The sequence below is a fragment of the Zeugodacus cucurbitae genome, chromosome 6 (assembly GCF_028554725.1).
Source record: "Zeugodacus cucurbitae isolate PBARC_wt_2022May chromosome 6, idZeuCucr1.2, whole genome shotgun sequence".
Lineage (NCBI taxonomy): Eukaryota > Metazoa > Arthropoda > Insecta > Diptera > Tephritidae > Zeugodacus > Zeugodacus cucurbitae.
In genome coordinates, this window is record NC_071671.1 from 55,794,052 (window position 1) to 55,815,200 (window position 21,149).

General features: G+C 33.5%; 2 protein-coding genes across 5 annotated transcripts in view; both read left to right on the forward strand.

Moving 5' to 3' along the window:
• Nucleotides 1-2,942, forward strand: part of LOC105218690 (uncharacterized) — a 35,990-nt gene extending 33,048 nt beyond the window's left edge. For both annotated transcript variants that reach the window (XM_054232925.1, XM_011194424.3), the window contains exons 2-5: nt 439-848; nt 942-1,085; nt 1,154-2,083; nt 2,159-2,942. In XM_054232925.1, the coding sequence (XP_054088900.1) occupies nt 439-848; nt 942-1,085; nt 1,154-2,083; nt 2,159-2,528 (1,854 nt within the window). In that variant the 3' untranslated portion in view covers nt 2,529-2,942. The remainder of the gene's footprint in view (nt 1-438; nt 849-941; nt 1,086-1,153; nt 2,084-2,158) is intronic.
• A 3,281-nt stretch (nt 2,943-6,223) lies between these two features.
• Nucleotides 6,224-16,910, forward strand: LOC105218691 (extracellular superoxide dismutase [Cu-Zn]). 3 transcript variants are annotated; one of them, XM_054233389.1, is made up of 6 exons: nt 6,231-6,359; nt 6,392-6,449; nt 12,313-12,390; nt 12,498-12,707; nt 12,807-13,057; nt 16,298-16,511. In XM_054233389.1, exons 3-6 carry the CDS (start codon nt 12,328-12,330, stop codon nt 16,437-16,439), a joined length of 666 nt encoding a protein of 221 aa, XP_054089364.1. In that variant the 5' UTR covers nt 6,231-6,359; nt 6,392-6,449; nt 12,313-12,327; the 3' UTR covers nt 16,440-16,511. The 3 variants fall into 3 exon arrangements, with proteins under 3 accessions (XP_011192729.1, XP_011192731.1, XP_054089364.1); XM_011194427.3 differs by having other exon boundaries at nt 6,224-6,449; nt 16,298-16,509; XM_011194429.3 differs by lacking the exon at nt 16,298-16,511 and adding an exon at nt 16,647-16,910 and having other exon boundaries at nt 6,226-6,449.
• Nucleotides 16,911-21,149: the final 4,239 nt, after the last annotated feature.

Consider the following 21,149-nt stretch of genomic DNA (forward strand, 5'->3'; position numbering starts at 1 on the left):
TACGTTTGGAGATTTCTGCAATTTCGGAAATTTGTATAACACCTTCAAACGAAACATAAGGTCAATGAAGGTTTTATAAGTAATTTTTAAGGTTAAGTACGAGACGACTCACAGATTGAGGTTAAGTACGAAATAATTCTGGTTTTAAAATAAATTATATTTATCATTATACTCAGTACAGTTTCATAATTTCATAATACTTGAACTTTGAACTTCCCTAACTCGAATCATAATCCACATAAAAACTTCGAGTTAGAGAGTCTTCGTGTTATGGAAAGAATTTTGTAATAAATTTTACATGTATTGCCAATTCAAGAGTTCGAGTTCAACTGTATTTTGAAATATTTTAATTCGATATGTGATAATTTTGCTACCGTTATAAGATTATAACCTCAAACTACAAAATTTTAATTCTCAATATTTTTCCCCCACTTTCAGACGATTCTAAATCATCGTTCCAACAAATACAGTACACACAACGATAATAAAAATGTCGACACGAAAATGTCCGAAGCGGAGGCGAATCTCATTAATAGCGCACAAACACAAAGCGCCACCACAGGACGACGACGCAAGGTCTCTTCGTTGGGCGGTACACTTTCAGCGCGTGCGTGTCGCAGCGAAACGAAAGAATTACGCTCGGCGCTACAGGATCGGGAAGCTGTCATACAAAATCTACGCATACAACTCTGTTTGGGCAAGTTGCCACGCCCCACTGGACCACCACTCGATGATAGCGAAAAGCCGGCGGCAGAGCAAAAACTACAAAGGTTAAAAGCCGAAGCGGAAAATAAGAAAATCAAAATAAAGAACTTGAAAAGTGCGTTGGAGAAACTCGATATTACAGAGTAAGTTGGGGGAGTTGATGAATTACGACCTAGTATAAACAATTTTTTTTTATTTTTTACTAAAATAATTATTTTTTATTATTAATTTTACAGTAATATCGATATACGCATCAGGCAAGCGGAGTTGGAGTATGCGCTGGGGCGTGAAGAACTGCAGATGCTGTCGATTGTGGAGGAGGCGCGAGCTTTGCAAGCACGCTTGGAGAAGTCAAAGCCGGAATTACAAACCATTTATAAGTGAGTTACAGATTCATATAGCAGGGATTTCAATTTACTAACTTTGGAATATTTTTCTAAATCCATAGTATTCTCAACTCTGGCGCCACGCTCAGCTTGCACGCCGTACATGCGACTACAGGGCGCTGGGCAGCGCATACCAAACCCGATCAGCCCGGTTTCTACGTGGAATGGGCGCTCGAAGGTGATGGCCTGTACAAAGGTGATCGCATACTCGAGGTCAACGGCAAGATGATCGCCTGTCGCACCAAGGAAGAACTGCAGAAAGTCATAGGCAATTCAGGGAAATGTCAAATTGTGGTGTTGCGCAAGAAATGTGCGCCAATACCACAAAAACAGCTGGATCAGGAGAAAGAGAACAATATGCGTCTACAGCATCGTATCTCTTATCTCGAGGAACAAGTGCGTGAATTACAAACGGCGAAGGAGCCGCCGCCGCCGCAACAGCAACAGCAACCACAAACTGTACCGCAGACGCCACAAAACCAAATGACGGCGGCGCATATAAATAACGGTACGAATAGTCATGTCACAAGCATCAGCATATCTTCGCCGCCCTCAACGCCGCCAGACAATAAACCCTTAATTTTTCAACGTGGCAACTACATTACCACCTTAGTTGGTGGCAAGCCAATTGAATTGATCGCTGATAATAATGCACAGAATGCTTTGAGCAAAAGCAACTCTATGGCGCATGTCACCAAAACACTGATCAAGGAGAATACACAAATTGATCTACATTCCGAGCGCACGTCACGTGCATGTGCGCCACCAGCCTACACCTGCATGCCACCCAAATCCTTGTCCGCCTCCAAGATCTCGATCAACAGCGACTCGGCGTACATGCAACACACGCACTATCGGCGCAGTGAGAAGGAGCGTCATGCGCGCGAGCGAGAACGTGAACGTTACGAGCGTTCCGCGAGCAAGGCAAGCGCGCTGCAACATCGTGCCAATATGCATGCGCGCAGCGTAGAACATTTGAATCACTATAATGGGTAGGTTTTTATAATTTTCGAAATAATATTTATATAATTCTAACATAAACTCCCTCTCTCTCTCTTCACGTACAGCATGGACCGCCGTCGCGATTGCTCTGCCACTGCGAATACGCACAACCGCGTGCCCTCGGATATGCGTAGCGTCAAATCACTGGATTTCGACAGTGACAACGAATGCAAACATATCAGCGACACCATTTCGGAAGTGCGCGCTGTGCGTCCCACACCGCCGAAGAAACCACTGCGTCTATCGCTGCAACGCGCACAAAGCTTGCAAACTGTCGAGTTGACACCCAACTGCGATGCGGAACGAAAGCGTCCCATGAAGCGTGCGCACATCAATGATAAGTCACCAGGCGAACGCGAGGCTGGTGCGATACTCTTTGAGAATTGTAGTCCCTTGCAGACGGCGTCGTTGGGACGGCCGCGTGCGAACATATGAAAATTGCTGAATGTTCTCTTTAAGCGCAACGAAGAGACACATTACTAGTGAGCAGGGGTGGGGTGGGGAGTTAGGTAGGCGTAACTAACTAATTTTTAAGCTAAGTAGCTATCGAAAAATAATCATGAAATTATTTTAGGCGGATGCGTGCAAGTTTTATATTAATTTTATTGAAAGTAATATTGTTTACCAAATATTTGAAAATATTACAATGTTTACAATTAAGTACTTAGGGCAGTTAGGGTATGCTAAATTTTTGAAGAAATGCTTTACTTAAATTTTATATTTACGCATATATTTATGAACTAATTAGCAATCATATGTTTTTTGAACTCAATTAAATTGTACAAATAATGTTTTTTAGCACAATTTTGTAATAACAAAATAGTTTTGAATGTAAATACACAATTAAATCACAAAAAAATGCATATTCTTCATATTTTTTGAGTTTAGGGAGCGCACAAAGTATTGTAAGAACTGCATAACTGTCTAAAAGAACTATCTATTTTCCATTCAAATTCGCTGTTGTTTTATGAACTTTGAGAAATTTCCGTTGCAGTGCACGTCTCGCACATTTCGCACCGTTATTCACAATGCGCCCGTGACATTTTATTTGCATTTTGTCAGAAATGCACACTGTCAATTTCCTATCAACCTCGTATATTTACATAATACATACAGGGTGTGTCATCACTTATGTTAGCTCTAGAGCAACTCTAACCACCACTTTACAACGAAACATCTCTAAAAAATACTGACGCTTAAAATTGAGTAAAAAATAGTCAGTTTAATCACCATCTGATATCCTTCAACATCCTGAGCACGGGAAGTTTGAAGAATGCCAATATACCCGAAATCAATGATCAATATATTTGAATGAACTGTTTAAAACTATAAGAGTGAATATTTCACAGTAGAGGAACCACTTTTCGGCCAATTTGATATTTCAAATGGGTTCCCTAATAGAACATACAAAATATTTTGACTGACCGTTTACTGAATACAGTCAAACCGTCTAATATCAAAAATGGGAAATTTATCGGTCATCCAGATTTATAGATTTGGTTCATTCAATTTTGCTATGTGGTCACTTCAAACCAAAATCTTCATTATAACGCTCGGGGTACGAGCCGACGTAATTGAAAATTTAATAAAAAATATCATTACAGCTTTTTCACACAGGAGCTAATTGATCAATTAACCGGCTTCTGTTCGATTGGAACACTGATTAAGATCGATTTACCCTATAAAATAAAATCTACATTTATCTTCAAATGAATTTTAATCGACTTGAAAATGAAATGCAACTCTGCAACAGTGACTGTATTTGTAATTACATATATGTTCTTTGTCTGCGAGTTGTTGTTCACGCTACACGGCGGTAGATGACGCTGCTAAAAATAGCAATCAGCTGATGAAACTTACCAACTTCTTATGAAAAGCAAAAACAAAAATGTATAACAGCTGATCGGTTATCGAGTAGCAGGCAGTGTGAATGGCAAAAACTGAGTTTTCAAACAAAATTTTAATTGATCAATCAATTTGGCTGTGTGAAAAGGCAATTATGCGATGAATATATGCCCAATGGTCATTTAATTGCTTGTCTATAAAACTTACTTCGAATAAATTGTAAATCTAAATATCTGAAATATATGAGGAAGTTGTTTTTTCAAAGATATTCAATTTTTACATACCAATACTTCAAAATGGGTGAACCCTGTATATGAGCTAGTATATGCTACTGTCAATAAGGTAATCACAGGTGGGTAAATATTTGTTAAACATGCTCATATGCATATATGGTATACTCGAAACTATTAGGTAGTCATTAACTTGCGTATGTACATTTAGTGGGGGTTACATAATCCCAAGCAGCCGTGTTTTTTTAATATTTACGCATAGTAGACAGTAAATTCTTAAAAATATCTTTTATGTATGGAAATTGTGGATGTAACTTCCGAAGAAACTGATTTTTAGCATATCATAAGCAAAATAGCAAAAAAAAATCGCATACAGGTCATTAAACGTTTCTCATTTGAACTAGTTTTGAAAGTTTGTATGCATTTGTTCTTCGAGATTATAAATAAAATGCTTAAATGAATATACAAGGAAAAACGTCTATTTTGGGTAGAATCTCTATCGAAATGAATAACATAAAGTACTAAATTTTTACTGAGAACTATTCTCTTTAGTTTTATCATAAAACGGACTTGTTGGTAACATTATATCGAAAAAAAGGAACCTTTTTAAATAATTGATATTGCAAATGGCTGGAAACGATCCAATACAATACCTTAAAACCCAAAGCCACGTTCTTGATATTCACTATAGAAGGTTATAGAGTGAAACTAAAAGCTGAGTATTCAAAACTTTCCAATACCAACTGGCGAATTTCACTCTCTATACTCATGGGCTTCCGAAAGTTGTAGTGAACTTGTAGTGATGTTGTTTTAAATTTATATAATCGATTTAATCTCACATTTTAGGCGTATTTTGTAAATACATTTATGAATTATCAAATAAATGTGAGATTTCTTCATAAGATGTTGACAACAATTTGCATTATGAATTTTAGAAATTCATCCAACGCTTTGACTCTGAACTCTATTTTTCACTCACCAAAATATTTATTTGTTAGCCTACTTTTTAATAACTATCCACATCTTCAAAGTTATCTTATCTTAAAACTCATCGATAATCAGAAAAATTTCTAAACTTCCTTCAATCTATAAGTCATAAAACAAGTACAAACTATATTTCAAATGATAAGCTAAACCTACGGGGGTATATAACATTTGTTGCCTATCTACACATCTCATTATTTTTATAGATTCGGATGGTTGTATGATGAACTATTAGGAGATATTTTGGTCTATCTGCAAATATTCAGTTGAAAATTAGCATATCTTCTAAAAAGCTTGATCCAATTGTCGTGCATACACCTCTTAAATTTAAAAAATGTATATGAATCATACCTATATTTCATAGGGTGTCATTTTGCATACAGATCCTTAGACAATAGGTAACTTATGTAGGTATTTTTGAAGGTATTGAAACATCCGCTTTCGTATTAGAAATATTTTGGATAATAGGAAAAGTCCATCTTAATAAAACTAAGCAGGAATAAGATAATTTGGTACCAATCCATTCATTCGTCCCATTCTTCGTCTAATAAAGATTAAATTTTAACCATTTTATATTCCGTTCCGTGAAAAATTAACCCCACCTTATTCGTTTTAATTCGTTATTTATTCAAGAACAGGTATAGGATATGTACATATGTATTTATTGCATTATATCAAAGCACGATCAACAGTTTAACGCAGCGCGCTCCTCAAATCACTACTCTCAATGTACTGTTATAATTCTCCAAGCAACTCAACGCCACTCACGGAAAACAAACTAATCTCACTGCCGTGCCGCTGTCCACTACATGTCGAATACGTCAAGATATGGACATTTATTTGTTTTATAACAACAAAACGCAATTCGTGTTTTATTGCAAGTCACAAAAGCAAGAGAACAAAACGACGTGATATTTGCATGCCGAAGTGCTCAATGCTGTGGCTATAACTTAGAATGCGAGCAAGCGGATTGATTCTCACGTTACATCACCGCGACAGGTTACTGCGTTTTAAGCGGCAAATGGCGCGGTGGGCGGCTGCGACTGATCGCCACAGACGAGAGTAAATACAGTTTATAAACAGTTTGCGTTCAACCGTCGTTTAGTTCAGTATTGTATTGTGCATCGTCGTTGAAGTTGCCGCGCAAGCGTTAAATAAATAAAAATTTGCAATAATCAGCCACAAACAACAACACCTACACCGCTTAATAGACGGACGGACATACATTCGCATATATATATATATAATATAAAGGTGTAACAGCAACGATTTAAAGTGGTGCAAAAAATTATTTGAGGTGAGGCGAAATTATAACAAGTGTATTAGAGCCAATAAATCAGGTATTTTATAGGTATACACATCACAAATCTTTATAATACCCACAAAGGGTTAAAAAAAAAATACTTGATTTTTGAATATATAATAAATATTTTACAACGCAAATTTCCATATTTGCATCGTAACTGTACTCAAGTACTTTGAAGTAAAGTGGTTGAGCCACAATTTCGTGCCTTAAAACTCGGCATTGACTTCTGGCCTGCACTCGAAATACTGCGTACATACATTTATATTTATTACTCGTCTTATTGCGTTTGTGGTTTTGTCTTAATTGTCGAAAATATCTAGTGAATTCCCATGAGCAAGTCTTAAAGGCGCTGCCTCAAAAGCCTTCGCAAACTGGTTCTGCATAAGTGTCTCCACCAGTTATCAAATACGCATTAAAATATTTCTTGGGAATACCGTTTTTTATATTAAGTGCAAATAATATAGATCTTCATTTTATTGTTTATTTATTGAATATGTATAAAAATACTTGGTAAACAAGTCCGTAGCATTTTCAACGTATAGAGCTTTGGCTTTTATGAAAAAATTGCTTCAACTCGTACTATAATCAATATTTTCAAATCTCTTATGATAATTTAATCGCTGATTACCTTAAAAATAGTCCTTAAGGCTTTTCACGTTTAAACTATCTACCAAGGACAAGTGTGTTTTCATCTATAGGGAACTTGAAATATAGGAAGTTACAAAATCGACTTCAAATCAGCTTGACTGAAAATTTTTATACGCCTATGAATTAAGACAAAAATGTAGATTATATCCGTATTATAGATTTTTTAGTAACTATTCAGTAACTAATTATAATTATTTAAAAGAAAAAGCATTTTTCAGTTCTTCAAAATCATATATTTACAAGTTAGTATCCAAAATAGGAGTTTGCACTTTTTCTACTCATAATTCAATCTTCTGGAAAAAGTTAGTTTGGTCCAATGCTCAGTTCATTTTTGTTCAGTCTAATGAAAATAAATATTGGATACAGATAAATCATGAAATTTGATCTGGAAGGGTTATGAGAATTTTGAAAAAAAACATTCAAAATATCCTCTTAATATCACTTTAGTAATAAATCGTTTCCTAAGGAGTTTCTAGGATATATTTTACTTTGGGGGACAAGCAAAAGTCAACGAATACTTTCTTTTTGCGTTCATCTAAACGTACTCATAAAAATGGACCTCGAGAATTTTTGGTAATCGTTTATCATAAATACCAAAAGTCGAATACTTGGAATAATCATGGTTTAAGAATCCATTTACCAAATAATATACGCACTATATTGGATCCTCATTCACCAGTACCTTTAATAATGTGATATTTTACACCTAGAGAATATATGGCTGTGAGTATAATAAGATCATTAGAAACATGGGCATTTAATACCGCAAAAAAACTTTTGATTAATTTCACACTAACGACGTGAGCGCCCATATTCTACCTAATCCTAAAGATCGCGTACAACCTTTATTCTCCACAGTATTTAAATGTAATACAACACTTAAAATTTTCCAGAAATCAAGCGATTTTATTTTCTTACAAACAATATATTATTATTTACTATTGGAAAATAACAACGTTACACTGTAATCGCCGAAGCGATAGCGCGAAAATTGTCGTACTATTGTTAATGAGATCTCTATTACTTGAAACGACTTTGGCATTTACTTTCACAAAATGCAAAAAAAAAATTCAAAAATACTGCTGTGAAGTTATTTTAATTACTGATTATGTGTTAATTTTGTTATTGGCATTCATTGTTGCACAGAATATATTATTCAAGGTTAAGTTTTGCTTCAGAATTACTAATACTTGTAAAAATTTTCTACGTAGTGCAACTATAGAGCACACTAATAACTATTGTTTATAGAATACCTAAGATCACATAAAACAATTAAATTGTACGTGTGAATTTGATAAATCTCTTCATAGTATATGAGATATGTATGTTTTTGAATAAAAAAGCAATATAAACAATAAAATTAAATTTAGAATAAATGCCAATTACGGCATGATAAGCAATACGTGAGTCTAAGGTAGCACTATAGGAGTCAAATACTTATAGAAATTATATTTTGACTAATTATCTACAATGGAGATATGCGAAATATACTAAAGATGATAAGAACTGTGATTTAATTAAGGTGCAATACTAGACTAAAATACGGTTGGACATCTAAATTTATATTTTGAAAGTTCCTACTCATATACTTTATAGTTGCTTTAGCCACAGTACTGATTTATTTTCATTTTTCGGATGACCTATATTGTTGATTTGAACTAAATTTTTTACTTAAAACTTTTTTATTATATACATACATATATTTATTGTCTGAAATTAAATTTTGTTTTTTTTTTTTCTGTCAAAGAGTTATCAAAATAGCTAAGCTTATCAGTGACTACCTTTAGTTATTGTTATAAGCTTGGGAAATAACCACTTAAAACTTATATTTTTGTTTATATACGAGTAACATGTGTCTTCAATAAATAATAGTAATGAAGAAACTGCATTTGATAGCACTGAAGTTGAAATTCGACAGGCAAACGCAATACAACATAAAATGCACTTCAAAATTCATTCACTGGGTTTATTTATTTCAAGTGATTTTCGCATTTACTAAAAATGGAACAAAATATATCTTTTAATGATGCAGCATATTTATTTCATTACGAGGGTTAACCAATAAATTTGATGGTCAAGAGAAAATATCTAATTCTTCCTTATACCTGAGACAGACATGTAGTACATATTTTAGTATGCCTCAGAAACCATATGTGTGTCACCAGTGTTCCGAATTACAAATGGTGTTCCGTACTACAATACGATTCTAGAAACCATTGAAATTTTGTGGTGCTGTGAAATGTACTACAATGGATCGCATTGAACACACCGAAAGCCTTAAGCTCTTCTGCCACAATCATATGTTTTCGGAACCTCTCAGCAGTTTCGTATCGGTAAAAAACTCATTGTTTGAGAAAGATCGATATTTGTCATCCATGGGTGTTTTCAACTTCTTAATTGTCTATAAATTTCTCTTCTATATTTAGTACATAACCCGAGTGTGATGTGAATTCGGAAGCAATTCAAAATATATTTCTTGTCATTGATATAATCTTCAAGTCCTTGAAATTGGACACATTATCATACCTCCAAAGGATTCAATAGCGAATAGTTGTGGGTTCAGCGTCTATGGTTTTGCCAGTATGGAAATTACAGTGTTTTCTACACCTAAAATAGAAAACGAGCCGACATTTTCAACCTGTCTGCTATAACTCCGTCGTAAACCTATAGATATATGTTAATTTACGACCTTCTTCACAAACTTTTTTGTGTACCTTTTCTCGCTGTCTGAGCTTCAAATAGATTATTTGTTATTTGTGCAATTTATGGTATTAAAATATAAGAGCTTTCAAGTGGCTCTTAAAAATAGGGTTTTTTTTATTTATTTTGTTTAAGGTTGTGTCTGGCAGTTTATATAAAATTATTTTAATAAACTGAAAACAATTATACCACCCTCGTAAGCGTTAATTTCGTATATAATGAACATGGTCACACTTAATGAAATAAAACTGAGCTCAATATGAAATAGTAGGCCTACTATTATTCCAACAAATATTTATATTTATGCATATTGGATAATTAAATTGGAAAGTGAAATGAATCTCATGGATATACGGAAACATACTTCCATAAGTGCGCATACATTACAATATTTGAGCATTCCGTAGGTTAATAATCATATGAAAATACTACTAACCTACAAAAATGATATGCAAAAAAAATCAGCACAATTGGAAAGGCAGCGAAATTCAAGTGGACGTAACCCTGCAAGTTTCTACATTTGTATCAAAATTACGGAGAACTAAAGTGTCATACAAACATATTGATATACACGCGAGTATGAATTTTGCATGAAAAGTGAATTCACCTTTGAAATAATTTCATTTTATTGGGCAAACCGCACTTTATGCTCACTGACCCACAAAAAATTTAAAAAATTAAGGTTATGCTGACAGGCAGCGTAAATCACAAGTGGAGGGGCAAATGTGGCGACTTGTGTTGTTTTTTTTTTATCAGTAGACACCTCTACAAGAGTAAATATATACATGGATTTTTATAAATTTTGCAATGTATTGTATGTAAAATTGCAGTTTTGTGTTCGCTTCCCGATTATGTATATTTATATACCATATAAGTGAGGTTAAATTTTATCAGCTGGTTTTGAGGAAAGTTGTTGACATTCGCTATTGTCGTCAACTATTAAATCGGAATAATACCGACATGTAATATGCATTATTATTACAGTTGTAATGTACGATATATTATTGTTGTCATAAATGGAAAAATAGTAAAAATACAGGTACTACTAGTTTCTTGAGTACTTGTTATAGTTAGTTAGTTCTATATTTAACTGTTTTTAAGTAGTTAAAAAAATACTTATTTTACTAGCTTATTTGTAATTCGAGCAATGTATAAGTTATTTAAAATTAAAAAGATGATATCTTGTTGTCGCTTCGTTTTCACCTATTTTTGGGTGCACCTAGAACCTAGAACTTTTTCCACGTCTTAAATACTTTGGAATTGTTGTTGTAGCGGCAAAAATACAATAACAAAAATTTCCAAGAAATTTTGAGAAATTCTGCCGATATTGGCCGAATACAATTTGGGTCCGTTCCGATTACCTAGACCCGACTTTGACGAAAGGCGAGAGCTATTAGAAATATTTTTCTATCATGGTTGAAATTTAGACTGAAGCTAGGTCTTCCGTGCTGGTAGTTTGCACTACCGTGATGAATTGTTGTTGTTATTGTAGTGGTAGAAAACCTTCCGCAAATAATTTTGGAGACATCGACAGTCTTTTTCCGGATAAGAATTCGGATCCGTTCCGGTTACGCAGACGCGACTCGTATGTGTAAGATCGTAATACACTCGAATCTTTGGCACCGCTTGCCATGTACACTTTTCGTTCTTAGTTGGAGTTGGAACTGAAATCTGGTACTCTATAGCAACTATCGGATGTGTCGTTTGATTTTTGATTTTTTCTTTAAAAAGGTCTCCTCTTCTCTAGACTCTTTGTTATAATAATGAATATTGTCATTCTTCTTTTTGAAGAGATGTAAATATTCATTGTTATTTGTGATATATACTATGCTAACTATTAATTATTCAACTTTAGAAGGATGTGTTTATCATTATCTTCCTAGAATTGGTCCTACCACGTATTAGATTTCTTCTCATTAATTTATAATACTAGTACTAGAAATCAAAGGCTTAAAATATATATATGTTTTTTATATGTTCGAATAAGAGCGAATAGACAAAATTGAAGAACTTTAGAACTAAAGAATTCTTGAACAACTAATTGGCAAGTGATTTTAAGGAATTCTATGAGGAAAATGCCAGCTGTAGATCGAATGATTGTACCACGACTTAACCTAATTCCGATCAACATATGCTTAGAGAACATCAACTACATATTTTACTTATATGAGATTATGAGTATCTCGAAGGAGTTTTTTTAGAGTTAACGGGTTCTTTTGTAGTTTTGAAACGGAACCGTTATACATATAGTAGATAGTAGTTAAGTTTGGTCGAGGTAACCCTTGTATCTTAAAATATATGCTTTATCTAGTTTAATTACAAAACTAATAAGAATATAACACGTTTTATGCCTTTTTCATTCCTTGGGCGTAATAATGTACTGATTTTATAGAACCATTGAATGAAAAGATTTTTTTTATACACACATATATACATACACCAACAAATATATACTAAAATTAATACACATATTCTAATAATCCATTGCTACCTTCACTCTTTCTAGTGAATTTGCCGAAAAATGCATTCTCATTTTGCCATAATAGTCACATTGGCCTTGTGTGCGGTCAGCGCCCTGGCTCAGGTAAGTGCTCTACTTTGATTAAAGTTTATTTTAGCACACATATAGATTTATTTATATTTGTATATAAATATATGTGTGTATTAATAATTTGGTTGTCTGAATCTCAGAAAAGTGCCACAATGGAAGCGATTGCCTACTTGGAGGGCGCCGCCGTGAGGGGCAACGTCACTTTCATACAAAATGGCTGCTCCGAAAATGTTCACGTGCATGTCTATTTGACTGGACTGGCACCGGGTAAGCACGGTTTCCATGTGCACGAGAAGGGCGACTTGACCAGCGGCTGTCTCAGCACTGGCGGACATTTCAATCCCGATAAGGTAATTATTTTATATATATTTATGTGCAACCATACTTAAAAGTTCTTATGATATAACCCCATCAATAATATATATAACTATTTAAAAATATCTCCACAGATGGACCATGGTGCGCCTGGCGATGAGGTGCGTCACGTTGGCGATCTCGGCAATGTTGAGGCCGATGCAAATGGTGTTGTCGATACGACTTTCACCGATCACTTAATCAGTTTGACTGGCAAACGTACAATTATCGGACGCGGTTTGGTTGTGCACGAATTGACCGATGATTTGGGCAAGGGTACCCACCCTGATTCGAAAAAGACTGGAAATGCGGGTGGACGTTTGGCTTGCGGTGTCATCGGTGTTAAGTAAATAAAACATACTACAAATCATACATACACGTACAACAACACAACTATTTGAAAGCTTAAAAAATTATCAGTCACTGTTGTTTATAACTGTTTTACTGTTATTGTAATGTCAGTCATTTGCTTAAGCAGCGACACCGCTCACTCAGTGTAACAAATTAATGTAGTCTCTACTCTTTTCATTTATTTGGTATTCTTTTCTTCTGTTCTACTGTACTTTCGTTGTTTTCTTATATACTCTAATTCTATTTTCCGCTCATATTTTCCACTTTTCTGTTTTTAATATCTTTTTTATTGAAATGTTATATTTTCTGCACTAATTATTGTTTATAGTCACAAAAAAATATAAGTTCGCAATACTCTGTGCCTTTGGCATCGCTTTGTTGTAAAGTAACTCGAATAAAATCGTTTGTGGTTAATCGAATCTGCCAAATTAACATTAAACTGTACTTTGCTTATTTATCCATTTAGATATGCGTGTTTATATTTATTTTTGGTGTTTATTTTTATTGGCTGTTTATTTTGTACTAGTGTACTTGTGTGTCTGCTATTTTGGTTGATTTTATTGTTTATTTAGTTTTAATTAGCGGTGACACAAACACACGCACACAAATGTAAATGTACTGCGACAGTCAGTGAAGCGCGCTAAAGGCCGCTTCCTTAAAGGGTAGGTATGGGCTTATAAAATATTTAGTATCCTTCACTACCACTCAAGGTAAATTGATATATACTATTTATATATTATTTCAATACACATTATATTCTAACGCAAGACCCTTATACTGTAGCAATTTCGATCATAACCACACCTTTCTTTACCAATACAGTTGAACTTCCATAAATCGTACGTCTATTACTCCAAGTTCTCCATAACTCAAACTCTTGAATTAGCAATAAAAGTCAAAATTCATACAAATTACCTTCCGTAACTCGGAGGTCCCGCTAACTCAAATTGTGGTGATTCGAGTTAGGGAAGTTCAACTGTAGTACAGTGTGTCAATAGTGATACAAAACGATTTACGAAGTTCACGATATATAGTCTTCGCACGACCACGGCAAGTCTATATTTTAAAACTTTTATAACCATGACCTCTTACCCACCGTGACCTCTTTGCCAAATTTGAATTGTATGAGTGGCAACGTTTCGTCATATTTCACATATTTCAATGTATCTCGTCAATCTGATCAGTTTGACTCTTTATAACTCTATCTCCCTCTAAATATATAGTGGCTCTGCTCTAAATTTTTGAAAGCTATAGAAATGCTTTCTTGGTTTAGAAAGGTTCAACTTTGGAGATCTGAGAAGTATTAGTTCTCAAATTAAGCTTCAATTTGACTCAAGCACATTTTCTTGGTATTATTAAAAATACTTTAAATTCCAAAATTAAAAAGAACACCCATTGTCCAACTATACTATTACAATTTACCACATAGCTTTTGTATTTATGAACAGAGAGTAAGACGAGTAAAATACCGGAATAATAAGAGTGAAATTTATTGGACCCTTCCTTCTTCGAATATTGTAACCAAGTAGAACTCGAGTAAATAAAACAAGAACTAACTGGAGTATTGCGAAAATTCTTCGGGGACTGTTTGGATCTAACATCAACAGATGCTTCGACGAACCTGCCCTTTGAAGCTATTCTACAAATGTAGATTCTCATAAAAATCTGTGAATAATCAGCGACAATAATTTTCATATCTAAAGTGAGATTTTTAAAGATATTTTGAAAATATTTAATAGTTCTTTAGTAATGTGAATAACCAAGCCTTTTAAAATCGTAGAATTAGAACTATTTCTTATAATGGATCTATTAATTTAGAATCCAGTTGTACTTCAACAGTATATTTGAGAATTCCTAAATTGTTGTTGTTATTTTTCGAAGCGTTAAATTTTTTAGAGAAATCAAATTATAAATGAATTGCTTCGTTTCGAATTTTTTATCACACTCTCTGAAAAGTAAATTAAAAAATTTACTTTTTCGAGGTGCATGTGTAATCTTAAAGGTGATTAACTTTTCCGCGATTATTTACTTTCTAAGAATTTACTTTTCGAGAGTATACTGTACTTTCTTGGTTCAGAAAGTTTTGATTCACCAAAGGTTCAACTTTGGAGATCTGAGAAGTATTAGTTCTCAACTTGAGTATTATTAAAAATACTTTAAATCCCAAAATCAAAGAGTACACCCTTGGTCTATGTAAACTCAAATTAATATATTTTCTTTGTATTTATGGACATAGAGTAAGACAAGTTTCTGAAAGAGAATAAGTATAATGAATGTTTAAGTCTAACATCATCAGATGCTTCGACGAACCTATCCTTTGAAGCTATTCTACAAATGTAGATCCTCATAAGTACCTAAATTGAACTATCTTTTTGCAATTTTTGTGACGTTTATACACTTTTATTTAAATTAACAACGTCTTTCTTAGCTTGATTAGATTTTGGTAATATAAATTAGTAGACCTAGTCAAATCGTAACTTTAAAACAATTTCGCTCAATCCATCTGCTTATCTTTAAACCAATAAATAATAAGAATCCCTAAATCTTTATTGTAATTTTTCGAAGTGTTCTATTTTTAAGGCCATCAAAATGTGAAATCTTGTCGCTGATAAGCGCTTTATTTCCATCCAATAATTTGAGACAGAACAAATTCGTCAGATATGAAAACTCGAAATCTCAAAAAAAGATGATTCAACAATATTTATTACCTAATTCGACAGTACTTTCTACACAAATCTCGACGATATCTAAGCTGATGGAGCATTAGAGCATTAAAGATCCGTAGTAACTTTACCAGTAACTGACGGCGCATGGTCCACACAGATTTATTTTACAAAAGCATCAGTAACTTTTGTGCTGTGTATACTAAATATTGAACTTCGTGGATTAATTAATAATTTTCAATAATTGGGTAAATAGGAGAAGATATTCAAATAGTTTATGAACAAACGATTATTGAGTAAACAAACTGATCTTGTATGTTTAGAACTTATACCAATTTGGTGGTAGTGCTTGATATAAAATCTATATCCATAGTGAATAATATTCTCTGATAGATAATAATAGATCTATGATAAACCCTAAAGGTAGAGTAAAAGCAAACACACGCTTATAACCTCAAAATTTCTGGTGAAACAATAATGGAAAGCACTTAAAGTAACTAACTATATATGATTGCAACAGTTGCGACTAATGTCAAAATCATTGAAAACTTTGAAACCATATTTTCTTCCAGCGCTTATACACCACCACAAGCATCGGCCATAAGTTGTGAACCGACTTTCTATGTGCCCCATGAACAGCCGCACGATCATGTTGTCTATCCCATTCTAACATCGAGTCTGCCATATCCATATGCATTGCCATATTTTTATTAAATAAATATCAGCCATATAACAATGAAATTAGAAGCATCATTTGTAAAACGCATCATACAAAATATTTTATAAATATCTGTTTAGAGTAGTATATGTTTCTATGTGTGTCAACCAATTTGCATTGTAATCATTATAATTTTCATCACAAATATCATAAACAATTATTTTTCTACCGTTAGTTATGATTTTAATTACTAACATTTTTAGCGGCAACATTCACGAATGGCCCTGTTCGAACGCGGCAGTAAAAGTAGTTTCACTATTTGCCTTCGTGCTGGCGGTATTCATCAGTCGCGTGTTGTCTTAGGTGATTCCGGAGAAGTATTTAGCTAATGAGAGCAAGATGTCTACAGTTGTATTACATTAACTTATATTTCAAAATAATAGAAAAAATAATTATGTTTAACAATATTTATGTATAAGTTTACTAACCTATTGCATAGGAAAATAAATTTCGCCATTTGCCACAAATATATTTAGTTTTATTGGAAAAAAATTCTTCACGAAATTCGAAATGATATAATCTGGAAATAACTGAAAAAATAAATGACAAGTCCTAGTGAGACCAAAAAGTAGTTTGTAAAATGGTACGCAGATAACGGTTCGTGATTTCTTAAGTTGCGTATCTGCTGTACAAGCATGGAAGACCCAATGAAAATCGTAATGAGTCTAAAACGGATGGAAACACAGCCGAGTGAATATAACATACATACAATTTGAAAGAGGGAAATCATCAAAGTGACAAGTATATAACATTTTTGGAATATCTAACAGAAGAAATCTTAAAAAAAAGGATTTGAAGAATGGGTGTTTCATAAACACAATTCTCCGGACCTAGACCCAGTGATTTTTGCCTTGAAAACAATGTGAAATTAAACGACATTTAACAATCAAGTGAAGCGAAAAACAGTGTATCGTTCTCAATGATAACTGTATTGAAAAATAAATTCAAAATTGACCAAAAAACGTTTTCTCTAAAACAATAAGAACTCATGAACAATCAACACCTCAAACAAACCTATTGCACGTAATCGATTATGCACCTGAAAATAATAAGAGTAAGCAGACGAGTATAATATACATATGTATATTCCCAGAAAACGTCATAGTCTTAAAATAAGTTTGAGCTCTAGTTGAAAAGAACTCTCCCTAGCTTTTATTTCATACACCCAGCAAGAAAAAATAGTTGGACAGTGAACAATCCAGAGATACATAACTGAATAGAATAGACCCTTCAACTGTCATGCTCATAATAAAATTATATGGTTATATGGTAAAAATATTGTACAACATCAATAAAGGGCTATTAAAGAGTATAAATATCTGCAAATAATAATTTCAAAACAACTAAACTAAACTTATATTATAATAATTCTTACGAATTAACTATTCCTACTGACCTCATTGGTGCACCACATAATTTACCTAGTAAATAATTGTATTGTAGTAGCACTTATTCAACCAGGTCGGTATACGATTACCATCTATGTCAAGCTAAGGTAAATAATTGCCTATTATTTTTTTGGTCTTTTCAATATAGTACTGCACTTCCTACCCTTTCTTTTCACAGTTATTTGTGGGGGTTTTCCCACCAAAAATTTTACTGTTACACATTAATTTTTGCTCTCATTATAGGCTATATTGACCACTTTGTCACCCATGTATTTGAGGTTTGGTGGTAGACATAGTGTATTGTACATACGTGCTCTTACTCTCATTCGACTGATGAGTACTAATTCGAAATTAATAGCATGTTTGTGAGTGACAAGTCACAGTAAATACTAGAAAGAAATGGATCTTAAAACACGGATGAGATGTTTAAGTATGAAAGTTTTTAGTAACAATTGAAAAATATCGTAGAATAGGAGCAGAAGTGGAATGGATTTAGCAGTGTCTACTTGAGTTATAATCGTATAGGGTCTATTAGTAGAGCGAATGCAATTAAATTTGCTATATTGGAGCTCCGAGAAAGTATATACAGATTTTTATTCTGAGACAACATTCCAAGAAATGTCATTCCCATTAACAATATAAAATCAAGAATAGGTATCAAAAATTGTTTTAGGGTCTAGCAAGAGGAGTGGACAGATTTCCTCAATTTTAGGTACCAAATTAATCAATGAATACATTGTGACATAAATTTATCAAGAAACCTCACAACCTGAATGATAAATATGGCGTTAAGTCAGCCGGATTATGGACCAATGGTCCTAAATCCCATTTTGCTAAACTAAACAATAATGCAATATATATTCCATATTAATTAATACTTAAGATTTTAAATCGACTGTAGTAAGGAAGGCATAAGGGGCCTAAAGGAACCGAAAATAACCCGGCCATTATACGTTCAAAAATAGTTAGCTTTTCGAACTTGAAAGCCGTTTTGCTTTCAATCAAGAAATAAATGTTTTATGTTGACAACTAAGAAATAATCATAATGATCGTTTTCTTGACTTCGGCATCTCTGTAACTATAATTGAACATCAAGTTGATTGCAGCCTACGTATCAAATAATATGATGTATTGATCTATAGCACAAAGTTCACGGATAGTATAATTCGATATCAACCATTTTTGGATCAGAGAGTATATTTCGGATTTACCGTATTCGAAACGGTATTAAGCTGGAAGAATGCCGGGTTGAAAACTAATTTCACACATTTTAACTTTACATGAGTATTATTAGCAGCTACTGAAATATGAAGGTCCATCACAGATTGATCTGATACCCAATAAACCAATGTTTCAATTGAATTTAACAAATCCAATACTATTTTTTATTAAAAAATTTCAGTTTTAGTAGTTTATCCGTTTCATCGTTGTCAGGGGTCTCTGGGAAGTTTCAAGTTATTTCCAATGAATTTGAATTTAAATGATGATTGCCGTTTGATTAAAGTATTTAGTTTACAAAATACAATGGAACCTAGTTAATTTATAGTACGAAAATAAATATAATCTTAAAACAGAAACCCGGAAATAGCAGAAAAACACTTTGAAATCCTTAACGATTCTTAGAACGAAGCATTTCCTGTGTAAAAAAGATAAAATAGGGCATACGACACATAAAAACACTGACCTCAAAATATATTCAAATAAATATATGCCGGTACATGCTAGTAAATTATAATAAATAGGACTATTATTTCAGCAAATTGTTTTAATTCCAACTAAATGAGTTTGACCAAGTTCGCTTAAAACGTCAGTAAATTGCGAGTATGCACAAGTTTTCTTTGTAATTTTCTCCAACCTTAAGAATACCGGCAAGTACGTGGTATATACTCGTACAGACACGTATGTAAATGAGTATCGCATGATGAATGTGAGTATTTGGAGCACTTTCTCGGACGCTTTCAATAAATATTGATTTTCTTTACTGCCTACATCTACATATAGTATATACTTAATGATTACACCGCGTCGTATTGCGTGATTTCTATGGTCACATAAAGTGTCAAGAAACTTGTGGGTAATGTGCCGGAATTCACGGCGCACACAAATGCCTTTCCTCTCTCTCTCTCGGCCAAATCAAGATTCAAATGCAAATTTCCATGTGCTCGGTATGCGATTTATGCCAGTAATTAAGGTTATGTGTTTTGGCATTTGGAAGTATTGCCAGGAGCAACGAGACTGTAACCAAAAAAATGTATGTACACTTATTTACAGTTAATTACTCAAAGTTATATATGTTGCGGTGTGTCGTTGGGTCAGGCCTGATTCGCACGATTTTTCATGTAACATTAGTTGATTCGAAATAAAATTTATCGTGAAGCAAAACATTTTTTTCCGAGTAATTAATAAAATATACAGTGTGTAAGGCTGAAAGGTGTGAGTTTGTGAATAAAATTTGTCAAAATAAAGGGAAAGTTATTTTAAATAGTAGAAACACAGGGGTCTGACACTTTATAATACTTTTCGATGGTATAGTAAGCTAGTGCGTGACTACCACTGGGTAAGTTTGAGGTTCAAATGCTAACCACAGTCAAATTGAATGTTATAATTTCACCCTCGTCCATTTGTAACCTTTTTTAGCAGACAATATCGAGCCTCCAAGTGTACTTCTGTTAAGGAAACAAGCTTAAAAACAATACATTTGAGAGGAGAATCTGGGCCACAAATATATTAAACACAAATCTATTGACTACTCCAAAATAGTTAAATATAACGTCATAGTTGATTTATGGTCTTAGAATTCAAGGAAACAGTGACTCGATCAATCTTTCTGTAAAAATTCATACTCTTGAGAAACTCCCGCCTCAAAATGTTTACTTAACACAACTAGTTTTTATCATTTTCGTTAGAGATGACACTTGATGTAAGAAGTGCCTTAATCAGGGGAGATTTGGTCAATAAACTTAATGGAACCGTTCTTATTGGCGAATAAAGATCCGTATAGATAATATCTACATTAAAGAGACTAAAGGAATGATCTACCATGCCTATTTTAGCAAGGACTTATCTCAAACAAAAAATCATCTAAAAGGTGTCGTGTTTTATGCTCTATTAGAAGAGTCGCGCTAACTAGATCTCTCAAGATATAATCTATTTCCCTTAATCAACTACCAAATCAGCTTCAGAAAGGCTACAGACGAGCGCTAATGGCTCTCTTCTCGATAAAGTACATTTATTTCACCAATTCCTTTCCAGATGCAAAGTTTTATTAAGACAAAGCCTTTTTTTTACAGACTTCATCGACGAAAAGTTATATAATGA